General features: G+C 33.8%; 1 protein-coding gene across 1 annotated transcript in view; it reads right to left on the bottom strand.

Moving 5' to 3' along the window:
* Window positions 1-23,625, bottom strand: part of LOC139687811 (neurobeachin-like protein 1) — a 156,633-nt gene that overhangs the window by 121,903 nt on the left and 11,105 nt on the right. Inside the window, exons 7-20 of the mRNA XM_071585159.1 lie at window positions 22,675-22,824; window positions 19,961-20,182; window positions 19,538-19,624; window positions 18,460-18,591; window positions 17,185-17,294; window positions 16,611-16,809; window positions 13,581-13,680; window positions 13,037-13,169; window positions 11,095-11,259; window positions 6,789-6,876; window positions 6,363-6,512; window positions 4,680-4,872; window positions 4,062-4,243; window positions 1,245-1,437 (exon numbers count right to left, since the gene is read on the bottom strand). Coding sequence (XP_071441260.1) covers window positions 1,245-1,437; window positions 4,062-4,243; window positions 4,680-4,872; window positions 6,363-6,512; window positions 6,789-6,876; window positions 11,095-11,259; window positions 13,037-13,169; window positions 13,581-13,680; window positions 16,611-16,809; window positions 17,185-17,294; window positions 18,460-18,591; window positions 19,538-19,624; window positions 19,961-20,182; window positions 22,675-22,824 — 2,104 coding nt within the window. The remainder of the gene's footprint in view (window positions 1-1,244; window positions 1,438-4,061; window positions 4,244-4,679; window positions 4,873-6,362; window positions 6,513-6,788; window positions 6,877-11,094; window positions 11,260-13,036; window positions 13,170-13,580; window positions 13,681-16,610; window positions 16,810-17,184; window positions 17,295-18,459; window positions 18,592-19,537; window positions 19,625-19,960; window positions 20,183-22,674; window positions 22,825-23,625) is intronic.

Raw genomic sequence — 23,625 nt, 5'->3', positions numbered from 1 at the left:
TGATAAAATGCATAGCCAACTCTGTTATATAACATACTTAAATGTTATCATATATTGTCAAAATATATTTACACATATAATATATTGATTATTATTAATATTGGTATTCAACCATTTAAGATAGGATGTGGATAGGCACAAGACTGAACAATTATAAATTTCATTCTCTCTCTAAACAAAATACAACCTGACATCCAAAACTACAATTAGCCCCTCGATTCTTCCTTCCTCCCTTGATTCTATCCAAAATGCTTATCCTTTTCTAAATCTTCCTCATTTTCCTAACATTCTTCCTTCCATGGCAGTCTTCAGCATCCCATTGCCAATAAAAATGTTTTGCATCCACCTTTCCTGTATCATGGTGATGTTATTACATGTTGCAACATGTTTTGGTTAGTGGCATTTCATTCCATAATATTTTAGTGAAGCTCTATAGATGAAATATATTCATGAATATACAAATTTATATTCATGAATGTATTTAACATAGTTAATCAGCTGTTGTCAAATGAGTGCCAACCTGGCAAGTGGATTAAACATTAAGGGAAATATTATAACATTTTGTGACTTAAAGGGAGAGTTGCTACATTGTTACTTTTTTGTTTGTGATGCCAGGAAGTTCTTGAGAATTCGATCACGTGATTGCCAGTGATTAGTTATCTAAGATTAAAAAAGGTATAAATCAGATACACAAAGATACTATCATAGAAATACACAAAGAACATATCACATAAAGAGGGACATGGCGGTGCAGAAGTTAGATAACTGGGCTACAGACCGAAAGTCCTGGATTCAATTATAGGTGATGCCTTTGGACACCCTAAGCCTCACCCAAGCGTGATTTTTTGGTATCACATCTTCCTGGGGAAACCACATACAACCAAGGGAAAGGAACTGGCACCCATATTCTTAAGTGTTAATTCAACAAACCAAAAAGGGTTCGGCACAAAGTAACCTCTCTCCTATCAAACCATCAATCCGGATGATTGTCTTTCCGTAGTTTGACTTGACTATGACATAAATACTAGTGCTTTATGAGATTAAAAATAATACTTATCGCAATTCAGGTAAAAAGAATGAGCAAAATAGTCATATAGCAAAATTTTGAATCATCAATTAAAATACAAATGCTTCAAAACTGTGTTTATCTGAAACTGCATTACCCAAAGATTCTCGAGTTACAAATGCAAGATAACAATTATTCCTCATAATTTTAACTAAAATTTGTGATAAACATGCAATACCAGAAAATGAACTATGTGGCAGAACTTCCCAACCATCAAAGTCCTCTGAACCAGCTTTGCCATCTTTTTCCAATGAAAGCTGCGGTAAAGGTGAGGGAGAAGCACCCAAATCAGGATTCTTGTCCTGATAGTGTGTCGCATTTTCAAGCAAAGGATGCAGGACCAATACACCTCCAATCCCATTGAGAGCATCCTATAATAATTGGTGAATACGAAGCAGAAGAAAAAATAATTTCACAACTAACAAAAGAGAATCTGAATTCTTTATATTATAGTGGCATTGAAAAGATATCATAAAAGTATAACATTTACCATTAGCAACAACAGTAAAGACACGAAATTGTACAAGTATTCAACAAGTATGCATACAGCATGCAACATTGTCAGAAAATTCCAATGCATTTCCAAAGCTAATCGAGTAAGCCTTGAAGTTAACTGATTAAGATATAACTTCATGGAAGCATTGAATACCATATAAACACATGTACCATGAGTCCCCATTTTTATCCTTGTTTTAATCATCAAAATGAAGTAAAAAATTTGAAATACTCAAACATTTACAGAAATTATAACATTTCATGCAAATAAATACATTTACTTTAACATCTGTGGTTAAAAACAGAAATTTTTGAGAAATAATCTTTTAAATTACTTCATCTGCATCCAAAGGACAAATGAATATTGAAATCATTTTCACAGTCTGGCACATACCATACCCAGCCATTACCATCAGCATTGCATTACCGAATTGTCATCTATTCTTCAGGCACTTGGCTAGCCATTGTTCAATGATGGCATAACTGAACATTTACTACAAAGGGTTCTTCTATCCTTAACAATACCAAGAGGTGTAACCATATTCTTCCTCCAATTCATTATGCAAGATTCTAGCATATCATATTCTCATCTTGCAATAAGAATTGCTATTTCTTCATAGTTTTGATTACTTTGAGTATTTTATTTTCCACAAAAGCCTACAACATTTTGCACCTGATCATTTTAGGAACTTTATTGAACTAAATAAAAAAGAACGCAAAGCAAATTTGATAATTCATCACGGTAGCCACCGAAAAACAACAGTATATATGTGCAAAACTGGCTCCAAAGATTATCTCTCATCCTCTCCCTGATATTTTTAACCTGTCTCACTCTCAAGGTCATTTTTCCACTGCACTCAAAACCTCTTTGATAATTTCTATCCATAAAAAAGGATGATACAGTGAATCAGAACATTATAGGCCAATTACAATCATTTCTGTTTTGTTTAAGATTTTTTGAAAAGCTACTTAACAATCAAATTGTTAACTATTTACGCCACTTCAATCTTCTGAATTTTTCCAACATGGCTTTATAAGGGGAAAGTCAACCATAACTGCAACCTTTCAACTAATTAATAAAATCATCTGGGGACTCACTAATCAAAATAAAATTATTGGTATTTTTTTATCTAAAGCATTTGATACCATAGATCACCACATACCCTACTCCAAATTAATCAGCCCTGGAATTATTAGCATTGCTTTATCGTTGAACAGATATTGCGTCTCAAATCGTAAACAAATGGTCCAGATCAATTTTAAACATAAGTCAGGTTGCCAGCATTTTTAGGTCCAGTCTACTTGAAATGAATTTTGTAGTATCTCAAGGCTCAGCACTAGGTCCACTTTTAATTATTAAATTCATAAATGACCTCCACACTTATTTAGCCAAGAGTAAAGTAATATTATATGCTGATGATATGTCTACATTAAGCATGGGAGAGAATTTTACAGACATTAACACCTCTCCCTGTAATAATCTAACAAACATGTCAAACTGGTGCAGGTCAAACAACTTGCTATTGAATGAGAATAAAACATGTTTTCAACAATTTCATAATAAAATTAATCCACCTATATTAAGTCCTCTTCTTAGAGCAGATTCACTTAAATCTATTCACCAGTCCAGTTCCATAAAATTTTTGGGATTATCTCCAAGTGAAAATCTTGACTGGTATTCTCATGTTGATGAAATACTCGTAATCAATACAGAGTCCATACAATAAATATCGTGACTGGTTCGCTGTAGCCTTAACAGAGCGGTGGATGGGGGTTCGACCGGTCGGCTTGGTAGAGGGGTCTCTTACCACTCAGGTGAACTTTAGTTCAGCCACCTCCGGGCATGCGTTGAGACAGGAGGTGGATTTTTGTGATGTGTGATTGTTTGTGGTATTGTTTTGGACTGCGTCCAGGAAGATGAAGATTTTATCGACAACATTAGCACCTCAAAGGATAGCTCAAAAGGAGCTCAAATGATATTGATTCAACTCCATCAAAGCAGTTCAAGCAGCGATGACAAATGCTCTCAACAGTATTCCGGAAACCAACTTCCAGTAGGCTTTTGACAAGTGGCAGACGCACCGAACTACAGGAGCATCGATGCAGGAGGAATGTATTTTGAAGATTAGTAAGTAATTGTAATGATAACTGCAATAAATTTTGATTTTTGAAACCAGCCCTGATACTTATTGTACAGACCCTGTAAAATGGCCACGAAGACATACATGATCAGGAAACTTGCCCTAACCACCTCACTTGAAACTAATGTATATTGCCAAAATTTATTCCTTCTTAACCTAAGGAGTATTCTTCTGGGGGAGCTCTAGTACAGCAATGAAGGCATTTTCCATGCAAAAAAGGTCTGTAAAAGCAATGGTGAATGCTCCCATGAGGACCACAAGAAGGCTACCATTTAAGGAACTGAACTTAATGACCATGCCATGTATGTACATCCTCCATTGCTCTTTACTTGTATGAAAGAATCGATGTCTGTTTTTACCTTCACAGTGCGGGTGCAACACAGTGTTCCTTCCACATGGCCATTGTGTTTCCCACCAGGAGCAAGGTCTGGGCAGACATGCTTCCAACAAGCACTTGGAGAATAGCATAAAACCAGTTTGTTTGTCAAATCAGTTAATTCCATGGTGTCATCAACAGCATTGACAGCCCAGTAATCAGGTCCTACCCAAAAAAAAACAAAAATTACACAATCTTGTTATAAATAAATCAAGATATTTCAATTATTTTTAGAACCCTTACATCTGGCAGTTATAATTTAGGCAACTCTAGATATTTGGGTATCTTGTAGAGGCTTGAAAATCTACAGGAAGTGTCAAGTACAATTTCACGAAATTTCATGGAACATGATTTACATTGGTATGCTTCTATAAAAATTATTAAGGCAATATTTGGTACCTTTCTATAATTAATTGCAATGGGTTTTACTAGGCATAAAATGCTAATAAATGTAATCTATACAAACACATTCAAATAAATCAATGCAGTTGCATAACTATATTTGTTCAAAAATATCTTCATATATTTTATACATCTAACTAGAATGCACATTAATATTTATGTCAACCATAAGCCATGATGACACTTAGGTGTGTCATACCTGATGTGTGCAAGACCTTGATCTGATGGTTTGATAGGCAGTCATGAAAAAGTGCTACTTGACCAAGGTGTCCTCTTAGACTAGTTGGTGGGCCCCATACTGTGTCTTGTACTCCAGCTGGAACACTCTTAACATGAGGTGGATCTTGTTGAGGATGCAAAGAGCCATATGGCCCTTGCATTAAGCCTGGAACCTATAATTTTAAATCCAGACAGCCATTGTTTAAAAATAGCCATATGGTAATCACTTCAGAGATAAATCACAACATTACAGAGATGATTTCATTTGATCACCCTGAATTAAGCAAGTTCAAATTTAAGGAAACAAAAAAAGGGGTGCAAAATGCCAACAACTAATAAAAATTGGGAATACATTTATTTTTTTAGCACTCAACCTTATGATAAAATGCATAGCTGCTCTAAACATATATCCCTGTCCTAAATTGGTGTTTGGTTTGAGGTTATTTAAAAAAAACTCTCACTTAAGTATTCAACATAGTTGAGAACAATAATGCATAGAAATTTCAAAGAATTATAAATTCATTATTTATCTTCTGATTACCAATAGGCAAATATTTTCTGGAATATAATCTGTCCACATTAGTAAATAAAACTCTTTGTAGTGAACAAAATTTTGATTGTTCATGAAGCATTAGATTTGATGCTCTCCACACACAGGGTCCACTATAAAAGTAATGCACATTCTCTGGGAAATAGATTTATTGATCGCACTCCTAAAAATGCTTAATATTTCACAAAATACTCTCCCCTGCATCAATACACTTGCAAAGATGTGTCTGTCATCCTTGGAAGGCACCATGAAACTCCTTGACAGGAATGTCTCTCAGGAACGTTGTAACATACTTTGGATGTTTTCCGTGGTCTCCTAATGCTTTCCTTTCAGCTCTCTCTTCAGTCGGGAAAACAAAAATTTGTTGCACAGAGCCAAGTTGGGACAGTAAGGGGGCTAAGGGACCACTGGGGTGGTGCTATGGGCCAGGAAGTTAGTAAAAATGAAGGAGGTAAGGCTAAGGGCATGAGGCTGGGTGCTCTATCACGCCGTGTTACAAAGTCGAAAAACACACTACACGCGGAGGCACGTCTTTCCGCTCAGACTGCTCGGAGCAAACTGGCGACTAGCTGCGTTGGAAGGGCAGACCCTCCCAACATATTTCCTGACCGGTTTTACCGCGCTGCCATGGATAGTCAGTCACATCCCAATAAAATCATGCACATTACTTTCATAATGGACCATGTAAATATATAATTCCACTACTATAACATGAATGTTTTTTTGCCATTACCATGCTATAACATATGCATAATTGATGGTGTTCAGCTGATTTTTATAGATCCTCACGCTCAATAAATAAATATGTACATTTCAGGTTCATTTTAAATTCTATAAATATCATGATGGTAAATTTGCATTGTACTTGAAAATTATATAAATAGTTTTTGGCATAAATCTGAATGTTGGCAATGATAATAAATTTTCTTTATTTACTTCAATACCAAAAAGTGTGATGGTTGCCTATATTTCCAACCACTCATACTTTTTATCCACAGTTAATATCCATCCATAATTGAGAATCAAAAAAGTCAAGAAGCTTTACACAGGCAATGGCAATGGGTAATAAGAAAACAGAATGAAAAACTTACCATCAGCAAGAAAAGAACTTACCAAATATGTGAGTGATGAATATATTGCTTTGGGCAACACAAGGGAATCACTATCTTTTTCATCCTTATTATCACTCTTCCCGGAGGCTTTCTTCCCTCCAACCACACCTGACCTTTGCACTATTGATCCAATGTGACAGTAGATGTATGGCTACCATAACATAAAAAAATAATCATGTAATTTTATTTGTATTTAATTGATCACTTGAATATTCCTACATCAAGCAGTTGAATAAACATTAACAAATAAAAGAGTAATGATGGAGCATGGAATTTAAATTATTGCAAAGCATTACATGTATTTGAAAACTGACAATGTATTTCTATTTTATTTATTTCCAACATGCATATTTGCCAATATCGTTTTTTTAGAATAATGCAGTGTTAAACATAGGTGAGATTCAATCAATGGCACTCATATACTTACATCAGTTAAAGATGGAAACTTTAAACAGGCACTCAATCGTTGAGTTCCATCAATATAAACTGTCAAATGGTTTTGGCCAAACGGTCTCCTAATCAGAAGAAAAACTTATCATTAAAAACTAAATAATTGATTTTAGTTTTTAACATGGTTGCATATTTTTATTATTTATAATCCAAGAATCTTTAAATTCTAATAAATTACCTTATTTATTAAGGTGTATTTTTTTATGGTATGGATATGCCTCTCTCGATTCATAATACATCTACATTGTGAAGTGTTTTCCAATGATATGCTAACACAAATACCATGCTACCACTGGTTTACAGTCCAATTGTTTTTTTATATACAATTTTATGGCAAATGGACTACTTGATAGATGAGTTTAGGGAGACCTCAGACAAAGATACAAGTGTTAGAATAACCAACCTTATGAAACAAGACACATAGGTACTGAGACGTATTTATTGATGTTTATCTCATATGCCTCATCTCTTATACTCCTCTAATATGCCATCACCTATACTTCACCTCTTATCAATAAGTTCTGAACCATCTCTTGAATTTGGGACCTATTCATGATAACCATCCAAACAATCAAGAAGATATTATTATGTATTTCATTTTTGTTTGCACTAAAATTCCCTCTGTATTCTCCTCCCCCATTCTTTCCATACTTAGATGACAAAATCATTACAAAATAAAAAACATACTCGGGGAGGAACCACAGAAAATTTGATAAAAAGTTATTAACAAAATTAGTTTTTCCCATTAATGGATATTCAGGATGGAATCAGAAAATTTTTTTGAGCAGTTGCTATATAATGTGGTAACAGTGGATGGGGAAGGATTCAAGGTACGAGTTGGCATGGCTGGAGCGGAGGAGAAGGGAACCCAGGTGAGGTAGCGGGGGAATGGTGAGGGAGGAAAATGTGACATTTCGAGGGGGGAATGAAAAGAGAAATGGACATTATCTTGCTCTGTGTAGAGACAAGAGCTGCCTTTTTCACACATGGAGAAGAATGGAAGTGAATTCACTAAAGTCCTCATAGTCAATTAAATGTTCAGTGAAATGAGATTTTTTCAGGTTGGTCATTAAAGAAGGAGCAGATGAGTCCTTTGGCTCTGACTTTTTTACTGCTTGCCAAATATAAATGGGATTACAGTCACTGCATGTAAGTTAACAATTCCAGATGATACCATTGCTAAGTTAAAATTGTTTATGTATCAAAGCCAAATCCAAGAGAATCTTAAGGAAACACTTGAGTGAAATTAGATGAAACTGCATCAAGAAAAAGGTCAAAAAAAGGTTTTTAGCCATCAAGTTTTCAAGTTTGGGGTGGGTATGGTCTTACGCATCAGTCTAACGTCCATTATATTGCATTTTTTCCCAGGCAGTTTGTCAATTATGGACTTCACATAGTCATAGGTAGACATGATGTATTTGATGGTGCCGAGTTCTTTATTGAAATTTGATTCAAACTAAGAGGATATCAAACAGTATCCTAATTACCACACAGAAAATGGTGAGTTTATGGAGAAAAGATGCCAAAAAGCAATGATTATGACCTGATCCACATAAGAGGGTTTCCTGTAAATGCTATGATGGAAAGTCATTGAGAATGGAGACATCAAGAAAATTAAGTGAGGCATATTCAGTCTTTAAACTCGTACACTCAATGTTTTTGTTGAAAGAATGATATCAAGCAAGAAATTCATCTAATTGTCCTCTGTAGCTGACAACATGTAGATGATGTCACCCACATAACAATGGCACAACAGCAAATTCTTCACCAGTGAACCTAACTTGGAACTTAACACTCAGCTCTCCAGGGCATAATGTTCTCCGGGTCTCCATGAACATGTCAGCTATGAGAGGGGATGATAGGGAATTTATTTCGAGAGCATTAAGTTGATGGAAACCTTCACAAATGACAATGAAATAGTTTTATGATGCACTGGTTTTTAAGACTTTTATAATTTTATTGAAGGGTGTGGGGGATGGATAATTGACTTGAAAACACAGATTTAGTAACATTATGGACTTCAAACACAGAAACACTGAGGAAGAGATAAGTAATATCGAAGCACACTAGCACTGCACTTTTTTCAAGGTGCTTTATCCAAAAGAATATGGTGGAGTTCACTTGAATTTTTCACACTTAACCGTACAAGTAAGGCAGATAACTCATGAAAATGTTCATCAAGTTTTTCAGCTACTATAGAGGTATGTGATAGGCCAGGAATTCTGGAAATCACTACTCTAATGGTACTGTTAGGCTTTTGTAATTTTTATTTAATAACTTATGGACCATTAACCCCCATCCCTCACCAAGTTTTTTTTATATTTTGTGAAAATGTCCCATATCCATGGACACCTGCCAGTGTAAAATTTATTGGATGAAGAAAACTTCCTAAGATCACCAAGAGACTCTTGGTACCAAAATCTATTCAAATTTTCTGACTATATCTATTTCTATTGATCCCACCAGCTGCTAAGGAAGACAATCCTTTCAATCCTCCTTCAGCGATTCTATCCTGCTTCTATTGATGCAGAAGCAGATCATTGTCAAAATGATTAAATGTACAGCCTGATACGTTGTCCATGACAAAGTCTTCAGCCATTGAAAATGAATATAATAAGTAACCACTTTCTATGAAATTGGGTGTGACAGATATATTCCTAGCATATTTAAAAAACAGCTATTAAAACATTTCCCCTTAAATAAAGTTGAATCATATCTGCTGTACCAGCAAGTTCAGAATTGAATGACGCCTGTTAAAAAATGAATTTTTGGGCAATTTGTCCATACTACTTTTATGATAGTTAAAAACTGTGAACTTGAATTATTACCCACACCTGTGAAGAATGTGGTGTGCCATTATAGATTGATATCTCATCTGAGAACTGACTAAACCTCGTGGAGGCAGCTACATATGTTTTATGCTCACTATTATTGTTCATTCAAAAACATTTTGACAAATAAAACTCACCACATGCTTAAGTAACCCTCATAATTTCCTTCCCCTTACTCTGTCAGAACAGTATTCTATTTCCCACTAGATGTGACAAAGTTTAACCTTCAACTCATCCTTAAATGCCCAGATTGTCATACATAAGTTGTGGCTCATGCTCATGCCAGAAAAATTGTTGGAAGAAATGTTTGCACTCAGGAGCTAGAACAGGACGACAACCATTTTCATGACACACACAAAAATCACAATACATAATGGCTTATCACCAAAATGCACCAAAGACAATCCATAAAATGAATGTAAATGAAGTATATTTACTAATTAAATCTCAAGGTAACCCTGAGATTGTTATTATGGTTAGCAATGACCTTTATGTATTGACACCTTTATATTACATTTAATATTTAATAACAAACACTAAGGTTTGTAAAATGTCCCATATCCATGGACACCTGCCAGAATAAAATTTATTGGATGAAGAAAACTTCCTAAGATCACCAAGAGAGTATCGGGCTTCGGAGGCACAATAGATTGCTACACACTCAGAATTACTTTTTTGAGCCAATAGTACATGTATAACAATGAAATACCTAGGAAATAGTTCTCTTGAAATGGGCTTAAATTAGCAACCTTTGTACTAGCTGACAGGTGATTTATTCAGCAGACTATCTTGACCAGATATTTGCTATGCTAAATTTCATACATTAATCCATGGGCCAGGTCCTGTTTGTGGTAGTATTTTGAATACTTAATTACCACCATCATAATACCAATTTTTTGGGGAAAAAATTAAAACTTTCAATTCAAAATACTAATTTTTTTTCCAATTTTGTGTCTGTAAAAGTGTTTCACTATTCAATAATTTTTCTCCTGAGACAAGTTTGTCTCCAAACCACTTAATTTGTCTCCAAACTTCCTGTACCCCACAATGTACAGAGGCCTATAGTTACACCACATCTGTCCAACCTTACCTTCAAACAACATATACCTGTGCATCCAAAATTATTTTCAGAGAGATGTAGACTTTACTGACAAAGTCTAAAGCATGAAACTTCATATAAATTATATTTTAATTCAATACATAATTCGTAAATAAAAACTTGCAATTGAGTTTTAGAAATGATATTTTCAATGTTTCCAGGAATCAATTTACTCAACCTAGGAATCAACTTAATCACATTAACTCATAATCCCTCATGAACCTCTAGATAGTAAAAATTTTCTTACTATGTCAACGCTAATTACCATTTCATATTAACCTTTTGCAATCTAATTGAGGAATGCAAAAAATGGTGGAAAGCTACATACTAATCAAATTATCAAAACTAAGTACCTGGCAGCCATATGACAAATGTAAATACAGTGCCATTGACCATCAGTAAGTGGAATGTCTGACACAGTGGCAGCAGAATAATACTTGTTTGAGCTGACTGCAACTGTCAAGTCACCATTTCCAGCAAAGAAGATTTCAAAACCAGACCCTCCACTAGTGTGAAAACTGTAATAGAACCAGAGAAAATGTCAACAAATTAAATACTGAAACACATTCACTTGATAATCTTGTATGTATCCTCAAATGTTTCCTATGATTTTCATTAACGGCCACACCATGTTGAGAACACCGGTTCTTGTCTGATCGCTGAAGGTAAGCAATGTTGGGCCCAGATAGGACTTGGATGGGTGATTGGGATACCAGAGAACACTAGGTGCTGTTGGCACTTCAATTGATAGCAGCAAGGTAATGCCCTCACCGGTCTACCAAGGGGTTGCAGATTCAATTCCCACCTAGGTGGTTTTTTTCCACTGAGGGCTCAGGTGTTTATAATTGTCTTCAATGTAATATACAGGGATTAGGTGGAGTAAATTTATAAAATTAAAATATTTGATGATATTGGGCACCTTTAAAAGGTACGTACCTCATTTCACTGAGTTTTCAAAATGTTTATCCTCACCACAAGAATTTTGCTTAGGAATGTAAAATTTACACATGGTGTTTAAAATTAATGGCAAACTAACTGAGAACAATGTGAGTACAAGAAATGTAAAAAAACAAGAAAAATGCATTTTTGAGTGTTTTAATTAACTGAGAAAAATGTACCTGCTTTGAAAATAAAACTTAACAATGGTAATTCTTGGAAAGGTAAGACTGTCCCTAGCTTTTTACCCAGGTTTCCTAAGCTTCAGACTCCCCATCAGGATGATGAAATTGAGTGTTAAAAATTAAGTCAAAGTAACTTCTACATTCCCACCACATTTTAGTACCAAGGTACCCACGTGCAAGTTTTATCATATTATATTTCATTTGCAATAAACCTACTACATATTTACATATAATTCACATTTACTTTAAATTTATCTGCAAGAATATATCTCTGAACTGAGTAAATAAATTAAACAATGGTAATGTATGCGACTTTAATTAAGTGTGGTAGGTTCCCTAATATTCCGAGTTTGCAGTCAAAATGTCTCAATCATAATTCCAGATAGCATCTATTAAGACACAATCCCATTTCAAACAGCTTTGGTATCATATTAAAAATTGTATACAGCCCTTCTTGTAATTTACTGACTTATCTTACGATGTTAATGATTATAGATTTATTTTTGGCAAATCACTTGTTTTTTGTGACCTTCCTGAAAAAACTAATGAAAGATAATATTACTAAAGATTTTTTGAAAAATGTTCCATTTCACCCCTTTTAAAATGGAGCGAAAACTAGGCATTACGTGTAATTTGTTTAGTCCAGCAGCAATCAGTTACCTAGGCCCTTAAAAATCAATGCCTCTTTAGATTCCTGAATAAAATTATATTGCCAATTGAATATTTTTATATTTGATGGACAAGCAGTATTTAAAAAATTAGTAAACATGAATTGCTGTGCTAAGGTGTCTTCATCCTGAATGTCACAGCCTGAATTTGCGATGATCCATCACTCAGGTTCAATTCCAAATTACTCCAGATAGAAATAAATAATGTTCTATCATCATGATAAATATCACATACCTAGAGGCACTTGAAGTACTTTTCAATAATATTACTTACAAATGGTCACTTAGAAATATGCTTTACAACATAAGTCAAAAAGTTGGATTTAGAACAATTATAATCATGTATTACCAACAGTTTTTACCCATAACTATGGATGACCTGTACCTCAGTCTAGAGTCTGGAAGTGGAAATTCACTACGTCCAAGAAGGGAGCAAAAGGGGTTAAAAATGCCTTATCCAAAGAAATATATCACATTTGAGACCCTAAAAAACAAAATTATCTCACCTAAAAAGTTGACGTCTGCTGGGCTTGGTGCTGGATTTTTTCTCCTCATCAGACTCTAGTCGCACCCATGCATGAAATGCCAAACAGTTTCCAATTCCAGGCCACTTTTTTATACCAGGTACCGATATTCCATCTGGAAGAACAATGTGCACAGTTGTAAAATTGTGTCAAGTAATAATTTTTCACTGACAACATTATTACATTATTATTCAAAATTAAGACACACACAGCATGACAACTTTCAAAAAAATACTGATAAATTAGCCTAATGATAGATGAATAATAAGTAGATACGCAAGATGTGAATTGGTAGCATGATTACGACAAAATATATGAAGATGGAGTAGATAAGCAACAGTCACAATAAATTTATTGTTGATTAAATCCTCATGTGAAATAAAGGCGTAATTTAAATTCTCTAAGAATGCTCTAATTTCTTTTTGATAACGCCATGAGTTCTAATTTTGCTCTCTATTTCCTAGATTTCCATACTTGATTAATCCACCATAATTTGGAGTCCAAAACAATAAGGTTAATTGATTACCAGTGTCAGATTGAATATCCAAATAACAACTGCAGTCTATGTGGTTTCCTTTTCTAGCAGCAGAATATAAAGCCCGGAGCACATGGGCCCTATACTGGAGCTGTAAATTGAAATGACAAAAAATCAATCTCAAAGATATTCTTAGATAATTAAATAATTATTCTATAAGAATAACTCATTATTTGGAAACATAACATTCACAATAAGTTAACCCACTGGTGTTCATCTGCAGTTAAATACTTGAACACAATACAGTTGGAACAATTCCAACCAGGATATAAAGATATACCTATTTCATACCATAGTTCAAGTTAATTCACCCACAAAGATAAGCACCTCAGCCTACTAACGCTCAGGAATTAGGAAAAGTAATTTTATAATAAGCCATCATCCGACAAATATAAGTAGTTTCAATTTTACATTTAGTGAATGCAGTCACAATTGCCATTCAAGAGTGTCTATTCATATCCTCCATAAGAATTGATAGCAAGACTGGGTCTTTCTATGCATCCAAATATAAAGAACACACATATATCTACACAAAAACACTCAATATTTCTTTGGCAAAGGGATATATAAATATATATATTTATCTAATTTCTAAAGTAGTGTTGATTACTCTCTGCTTCAGTTGGGTAACAACCACATTTTAATTTTTAAAATAGAAACAAATTTTAAGTAAACAATGAATTGAGAAATTGGTCACAAACACTTTCATTGTAATTTTGAAAAGCAGTTGTGTCAGAGCTAGCTTCACAACCAATCAGAGGAGATTGAATTATAGGAAGGTTTTTAATAAAGTACACCAAGTGAATTTCTAAAATTGTGATATGTAACCAACCTTCATCCATACAATTGATAGCATTTGACAAAAAAATTCAATAAATATTAAATTTATCATCATCAATTTTTAAAGGCTGACCCTTATCACTGAAACCATTGATCTCTGTTCTCAGCCAAGATATTCATCTCTGTATGACATCTGCAGCCATTTTCCTTGAGAGGCCTTTTATGAATGAAAGCATTGATCATCCTTACTTTTTTCCAAAGAACCTTTCACTCCAGTGTATTGGTGATAAAATTATTTTCTTAATATGTTTATTAAGTCTTTTGTCCATACCATTGAATAGCAAATAGCTTAACATCATGTAATTTATTTGCCTAGACACTTCATCACCCCTTTTCTATTCAATCTTACTTGTTCTGTTTACTATCCTCCAAAAACACATTTCTATGGCTACTAGATTTTACTTTTCTCACATACCTAGGTCCACATTTCACTACCATAACTTGACAGGTCCCAACAAAGTTTTTTTTTACAAATTCCTTCTCTGAATCTATAGTTTGGTATGGTTTTCTTGTTTTGAAAAGGCTTTTTTACCAATGCTGTCCTTTTTAATGCCTTCTAGCCTCTAATCATCATTTATGATACCTCTGAGGTAAAAGAACTCATTTCAACAGCGTTTTTCCTATTATTTTCCATAAGCCCTTTCTTTGGCTTTTTCGGTTAACCATCATTCCCCTAGACTTTTCTGCATTGATTTCAAACTTACAAAGGTCTTATTCAATATCCTCAACATCTAATTCATGTCTTCCCAGGCATACTATGATGGTAATGCCAAACTATTGGTCTTATACAGTGCCCTGCCTCCCATTAAATTTTAATCCTTCAGTACCTTCCATCTTAGTGGTGACAGCTTGTTCTATGAAATGTTCAATATATGGGGATAGGAGGGTCATCCCTGTCTCATTTCCATTATTTTGTTAGTTTTCTTTCTTGTATTTATCTATAGCAATTCATTTCTGCGAGCTGTAATTCATACAAAGAGTTTCAAATCTGATGCTCCCACTAGTGTTTTCAACTGGAATTTCATAAAAAAACCTGACATCAAGTCTAACCCCCTTAATGGTAGAGCACAGGAGAAAATGGATGAGGGCTCAAGGGCCTACTGCATACTATCCTGGGATGTTATCTACACTATATAATTTGGTTTGAGACCACCACATGCCTTTTAGCATACCAACTTTACCACCCCTTTTGCAGCAAATAGGATTTAATTCAATCATAAGAATAAAAAAGACCAAAGAACCTGCAAAGGGGAGGCAATTTATCAAGCAACAAAAAAGATGACACACCAATTGAATGATGAAGAATCCCTTGGAGGGAGCAGAAGATACCTTTCAGCAAGAAGTTCCACAGGAATAAGGGTATCAAAATTAGTTGCACAGCAAAGAATGGGAAAAGTATCCATGGCTGCGGAATAAGTATACTCTTTCAAGGGATGAGAAATGTTGGAATAGTAGCCATGGAAACCATTGAAGCTATGACATTTTTGTAGCTGCTATGGAAAGCTATACAATATTTTTTTTAAATGTGGCATAATACAACTACAGTTTGACAGTGGCAGCTCAAATAATATGCCCGCCCAACCCTGTTCACACAGTTGATACTGTTGAAGTGTTTCATAGATGCAGCTACATCCATACCCTGAATAATATAAAAATCATCAAACATTTTTCCATTAATTTTTTTCACTTATTTTGGTAAATTTGTACATAATAAATAATGAAATAAAATTTACAATATTCAATTTTTTTATTTTTATGAGGATTGGGTTAGAAGTTTGAGCAAATTTGTCTGTAATTTGACTTCTGCCAAAAAATTTCAATATTTTGTCCCAAAAAATTTTAATACACAGAGGAATCACAAATACATATTATAATCATGAAACAGTGAGGAATACTGTTGTGACAGAACTGTAATTTTGAACAACCCTGATGAAGTCTCTAGGAAAGGATAAATAGCAATTATGAAAATTAACAGCAATAATGAGGAACATCCCCAAAATACTTATTTCTTCACTCACCAATGTACGATGAAAGCTTTAATTAGGTCACATGAAACATGTTCCATCAACAGACTAATTCTTGGCAGAATTAAGTAGTGAAGCTTGATGGTATAGTTTGAAAAATAAAAAAAATAACACGGTAAGACCAAGTTGAAGTTTTAAATGACACTGTAAAACTTACCTGTTCATCCAAAGTGTTTTCACTAGTTCGAAAAAGATGAAACAGTTCTTTCAACTCAACAGGTTTAACTGTATGTAGAAGAAGTTTCTCCAAAAAATTAACTAGCTCAATGGCAGCCTCTTGGCTCAGTCCATCAGCATGACAAGAGAGAGCTTTGCAAATGCCTCTGATCACTCCCTGACTGCAAGCCTTTTCTTTGCTGTTTGAATTGAAAGATTAACATCATAAGTTTCAGCATTAACCCATCTATCCTGGGCCAATGATCCAAAAAAATCACAATTTATGGTGCACTTTAATAAAAGTGGCAGAATTGCATAAAATGTATGACTATAGTTTGTTACACTATTGTTGAACTTTTCAAACAGTAAATATAAAGTGAAACAACACCCATTATTCACACACTTCCCCATGGACACTTATATTCACCTTGAACCCATAGCCATTAGTTTTGAAATATGACAACAAAAAATGCTTTGCACATGAAGTGTAAGCATTGAAAAGTTCTTTAATGTATATATGTGTGGTGTCTTCCACACTTTCAATAAGTATTCACCTGAATAAATATGTAACTTACCTTAAAAAATGTGATGTACAAATTTGGAGAAGAGAAGAACAAACTTTTTTTTGCCGGGAAGTCTCTATTATATTCATATTATGAAGTAAAAATATGACAACTTCTGAGTTCTGCAAAGAGAAAGATATGCATCGCTTAATCTCTTAAAATTAAAACTTCAGCCTGAGAACATATTTTCAATAAAACAAGATAATAAATTAGGCATTTAATCAACACAATCTAATAAAATCTTACGGCTGTAAATGGTTATTGCAGTGTTAACATGGGAGAAAAATTCAATTTTTCAACAGATCAACAACAACTTATCCTGCCAAAACATCAGTTGGATGGCCTTATAACAGTGACAAGTATGCCTTTGGGCAGGAGTATGTGATGTATTTTAAAAATAAATTCCTTTCATAATATATTCAGAAAATTACAGCCAAAATTCACACGAAGAAAAACTGGTTCACTTCCCTTTCCCTGAAAACTTTAAATTTTCAACTAATTTTAAATGATACTTACATCATCATTAAATCAAATGATTTTTTCCCTCTAGGATATGATTATAACCAAATTATTGGAAGCTGGAGTACCGTTCACTAAATCTGATCATATTTTTAGTTGCTAGTAAAAGATTGAATTTTCAAAAGAAACACAAAAACTTTCTTTCTATCTTAGAATTGATAAGTTTCAACTCAGTCCCAAGTCCATTCAGATTTTGAGAGACACCAATAACAAGATTATTTTTCAACACTCCCAAATACCAGAACAACAAATGACTTGCACCTCATTCACCCTTCACTGATTCATCCACATAGTTGGTAATCATCCGTAACCATTATTTTTTCAATTTTAATAGTCATGCATTATAACCGACCATTTTCTTCAACTATCCGTCTCAAAGGAGCATTTTGCTGATCATGAATACAATAACATAACAATGGATTGTTCAAGCTTTTAATGTTTGGAATATAAAAAAGAGGCAAATGAGAAAATTATTATGGCATCAAGCATCGACTGTTGGTTAAACCTGGTTTATAGGTGTCACTTGCCCATTTATTTTCAAACAATGTGATATATCAACTCAAAGAATCAATACATTATAAGTTCACCCTTTTAGGTCTATGATTATGTTCTGATAAATTCTCTAAAATGTATTATCAATACAATAATCACATTTATTGTGTCATGGGTGAATTTTACACAAATATTTTTGTTGGACTATTAAGTCTTTTTTACCGTTTCTATTTGAAAACTAGCCATATAATAACATGCAAGTATTTTCATGCTCACCTGCAGATTATTATGTAGTTTGCCATCCACTGCTAGCAAGAATAGAGCTTTCAAAAGATCATCACTAGGTTTTCCAATTGATATTATTACATTAAATAACCGGTCATATGCTCCAGCTTTGGAAAATTTTTCCTGTAATTATTAAAGTTTTAAAATTGGAATTAAAACTTCATAAGTAGAGCATGCAAAGAATATTAAAACACAAATATCTACTGGAATCATTTCACATGCATAAGCATTTTATTCTCTTTGGTTTCTCCTTAAAATGCTCAAACCATGATTCCAATTCTTATGGTAATCTTATTCATTATATCAATTATCAATCATATATTGCTCCTTTTATTCTGCTCCTGATTAATGCAATTCTTTCCAAGGCAATGTGACACTGAAAACAAATTCTAATCATGTTCCAGAGGTAATCACAGATAATATTGGTTTTAAAGGATAAAGGAAGAGGTCTTTGGCATGAATGCTTCATAATGCAATCAATTCAAGGCACATAGAGTGTGAAACATTCCTCTCTACACATCTCACCATTATCCAATGAGCTAATCATCCCCAGAGTAGTACTGCCATATATAATGCTTGTGTGTAAATGGATACTGAGGATCATGGCCTACTTCACGCATCATTTAATTCCAGTTCATTGTCAACAACTTGATGAAAAATATTCTGATCAAGAGGTCCAAACAGTAGTTCCCAAGATTTTCTTTGCTCACTAGATATTTAAGCAGGTCGACCTATTCTCTGTTATGTAATATGGCTTTATAATAGAGTACTCGTATCATGAATTCAAACTATGAATTCTACATTATTTCACAGCCTATTAAAATAAGTATGTATGGTACAAAATATGGGCCATGCATAATTGATATAGATTAAATTCAAAACTCACATTTCTGGAATATCTGTACACATTAACAAACAATATCAAATGATGCCATGATGCAAATGTACATTTTTAAGTTATTATATAAGTTTTCTTATTTCACTAAGTTAACAGAATAAATTTTTATTTTTAGCAGATGGATTTGCAAACTAATATGTAACTATTATTTATCACGTATGTGGTACCAACCTTTCCTTTTGAATTTCCTGAGAGTAACTTAGTTAAGGAATTAACACTTATCACAGCTAATTTTTGTTGAGCAGAAGAAGAAAAATCCTGGAAAGTAAGCCCAAGCATGTTTTACTAGTAAATAACTGTATCAAACATGTTATATAGGTGGTATAAACTATCCAATTTCTACAACTAATGAACCATATAGTTTTAGGCTTCACTTTATGGAACCCACTATAGTATTTGTGTTCACACGACCCCGGTTTCAACGAAGTGTTGAAACCAGGGTCGTGTGAACGGGTTATGTGAATACAAATACTCAAGGGGAAATCACATTTATTAATCATCATTTCTCTCCAGTAACAATTATTTTTTTTTTACTGGGGCAAGCAGTCTTACGAGGTATTTGTGTCTTGGCATCATATACTAACAATAACTTACTTTATTTCCTTCTAAGACAGAAACAATGAGTTCTGGGAAACCAATTTCGATAAGGGACTCCTGTAAAGGATTTCGGACTCGATCAGACACGTCTAATATGGAGCCTAAGGTAGAAATGGAAAGAAATAAAATTTTTGGCTTCTCATAATTCTTCACTTGAGAGAAAAGAGTTCTGATGGTGCTATGGTAGAGCTGCAATATCATGGCCAATTCAACCTGCCTCTGTAAGAGATAAAAAGAAACGAGTAAGCATAAGTAAAAACATCAGTTTAAGCCTTTAGTCAAAAACAAAATTATGTACATCAAACTGGAAATGCTTACAAAAGCATTGACTATTAAGCACTGAAAATTAAGTTTATTCACTTAGAACTCTATTCCACTGAAGATACTGAGTGAATGTTTTCATACACGTTATCTATAATTTAAGATTTATCTTAATACATATCTGTCATTATTCAGTTACATTTTGCTGGATGCTTGGATTTTTTAAGCGAAGAAGTTTATCACATCATTATGATTTTAACCCTTACAGGTCAACCAATTCATAATCACAGTGTCAAAGGGAACGGAATATGTATGTATAACTATTGTCAAGCCTTGAAGTAAAATAAATGTCAAAGTAGATAACCTCTATTTCTCTATTATGATTACTGGAGTAGTAGAAGCAAGGAAAGAATGATGATAGGTTCTTATACACATCTATTCATAATAGATATCCAACTACTAAGCCCTTGCATGTATGCCATGGAGATGTAGATATATAATGCACACAAAAAGTATAAAATTACCAAATGGCAACACAAATGAGTCACAAAAACTGTTTCTGAAAGGCATCCTCAAAATTCATCCCTTCAATGGTTAAAAAAAATACATTCAAGCCAGGGGGAGGAAGTAAGAGCCAGCTCAGGAGGAGCCAGAATCACACTCAGCACTGATTTCCATTCATATCTTCTCTCATGCAAATATAGACAATTTTGTGCATCTTTTACTGTTAACCACACCCTAAGGTCAAGAGCTGATATAAAAAGTTCTTAACAATATTCCTAGGTCTACATTTATAGTCATCTCCTAGCTTTGGGAGACTACAGGGATCTCTTACATCAAAATTTCCCAGATGACTCTAGAAGACCCTAGACTTTTCCACTTAAGACTCCTCAAAAACTCCCAGTTCTGAGATATCTTATGGGAAATTTTGATGTAGGAGAACCCTCGGAGCCCCCCAGACTCGGTAATAACCACAGATTGCTTAGAGTGATAGTATGAGTCAGAGAGTAGGCATATGATAAAGTATAAAAAGAGTATAGGTGATTATAAGATTTAGGGTGCTGGGAAAAGCAAAAAAAAAATTAAAGAGAAGACATACATAGAGTATGTGGCATAATAAATGGAAAGAAAATGAAAGAATTACACTTTTAGTCAGGTGACAATAATTTCAGCCAATTAAATTAGTGCTAGTCATATTTGAAAAGGAAGGACCATTTTCTTATTTTAAAATATTGGCAGATCAGAACAGAGCTGTTCGCATGTACTGCCACCCAACGATGGTTTTTGAAGCCACTCAAGTTACTGTTTTGATTCAGCAGTCGTTTGCTGTGCAGGGTGGGTACTGAAAATGCTTATTGACCAGTATAAAGATCGAAGAATGTTGAGTGTATGAGCATTTTTGAGCTGCTATTGACAAGATCTTCCACCTGGTGCTTATACCCTTTTCTTTCACTTGAAGCACTGGCTCGGTGGACAATGGTTTGAAGATAAAGAGAAACTCAAGACCACCAGTGTCAACTGGCTCAATTCCCATGCAGCTAACTCCTATGCAGAGATATTATTAAATATTGTATCATATTATATTATGAATAGTGCTTAGAAGTGAATGGCAAATACATATGTAGAAAAGTGAATCTGGTTTGCAGTTAACTATAACCATCAATAAAAACCATTTTATAATTAATGTATTTTCAAAAATGACCTCTTTTCTATTATGAGCTCTTACACTTTGAATATGCCTTGTACCTAAATTTATTTTCCAATGAGAGTGATGGCTTGCTTAAGATATTAGTCTAATTTTGTTCATCACATGATACCTGTTCAGAGTTAGGCAACCATGATAACAGGAAAGGAAGAAAAACCTCATTCTATCAATACTTCATTAATGACCACTCGTTATAACAGCAAAACTCAATATGTTTACTGAAATGTGATTGAAAATGGTTGTAATTTGAATTGTTATGATGAGCCCTCCATATATACCATACTCATTACACAGGAATTCTACTTTAGTGGGTTCTACCTGAGTTTTATTGGCAATCATTTTATCTCAGGAAAATCACTTACTGAAGGAAATGACAACACAAGGTAGCTTGGAACATAGCAGTCTCACCAGCTACCCTGAATAACATGGGAATGTTTATCTTTATGTTAATGTGAGCCATTTCCTACATTGGAGGAAAAAGGAGTTAAATATTCACCAGTACATCTATGCCACCTTATGAGGTTGTCACACTTTAATTTATGCATAGGGTAATGCATTAAAAGAGACTCCTTCAAACGTATGACCAGAGCAGGATAACTAATTATAATTATTATACTTCCTATTTAGAAATACTGTCTTGAAAATGAAAGATTATAATTAAAACCAAGAAAATGAAGCCAACTAAAAACACCAACACCAGACGAAATACCAAAGTACATATAAGTAATATGCTTAGAAAACAAACCTCTTCTGGGGATGACTTTTGAAGAACGTGAGCCATAATGATGAAACACTTAAATGCCACAGCACATACAGACTCATCTACATCTGGGTGAGTTATGGCACCCATTAAAATGTTAATTGTTGCTGGACATATTGCACGTAACCCATTGTGCTGAAAATACGAAAGATGTCATTAAGAAATAACATCAATAGAATATGAACAACAGAGCAGTAATTAAGACTCATTTATAGTAAATAGCTGAATATAATAGAATAAATAGGTTTTTAAAGTTCTTTATCTGTGCATTAAATTGATATTCAGTGATTACAATCAGGTAGATCACTACTAACAAAAAGAGATTTTTTGAAAAATAACACCAAAGCATTGGGTCAAGCATCATTCCAAACATCATATGTGAAAATATTATGCTTTAGTATAAATTTTGGCATTAAAAATAATAACATAACATTTTAAGAAAACATAACTGTTGAAAATAGAAAATTAATGTAAACTGCATAAAAATGCTGCTGAAGCATGCACAAGGTTTCTTAAAAATGCGAAGGTGGGTATTTAGCTGTTTCAGGATATTAGGTGAACATTACATATGTAAGTATGCAAGAAATTCAAGAAATGAGGATATATTTATTGATTTACCATTATAACTTTTGTTCTTATTTAATAGATTAACAATAAGGTTGACAACTGAATACTCTACTTCACTACGCTAAATAGTCATTACAGAGAGGTAAAAATAAGACATGCATGTAAATACCAAATTATAATGAAGTTCTGAACAATACAAACACAAGAAAATTCAAACTTCCTTAGCAAATCAGCTTGTTAATCCAAGATTGTCAACGGAGGCATTATATACGTTCAAAAACCCACACAGTTCAATACATATATTTTGATTTTTCAAATGAACACAATCATTATTAAGATTACAATAGAATGACAAAAAATTGCATAAGT

The sequence above is a fragment of the Hetaerina americana genome, unplaced genomic scaffold (assembly GCF_022747635.1).
Source record: "Hetaerina americana unplaced genomic scaffold, ioHetAmer1.1.p SCAF_1, whole genome shotgun sequence".
Taxonomy (NCBI): domain Eukaryota; kingdom Metazoa; phylum Arthropoda; class Insecta; order Odonata; family Calopterygidae; genus Hetaerina; species Hetaerina americana.
The sequence above is the reverse complement of the archived record's forward strand: the minus strand, read 5'-3'. Positions and strand labels throughout refer to the sequence as shown.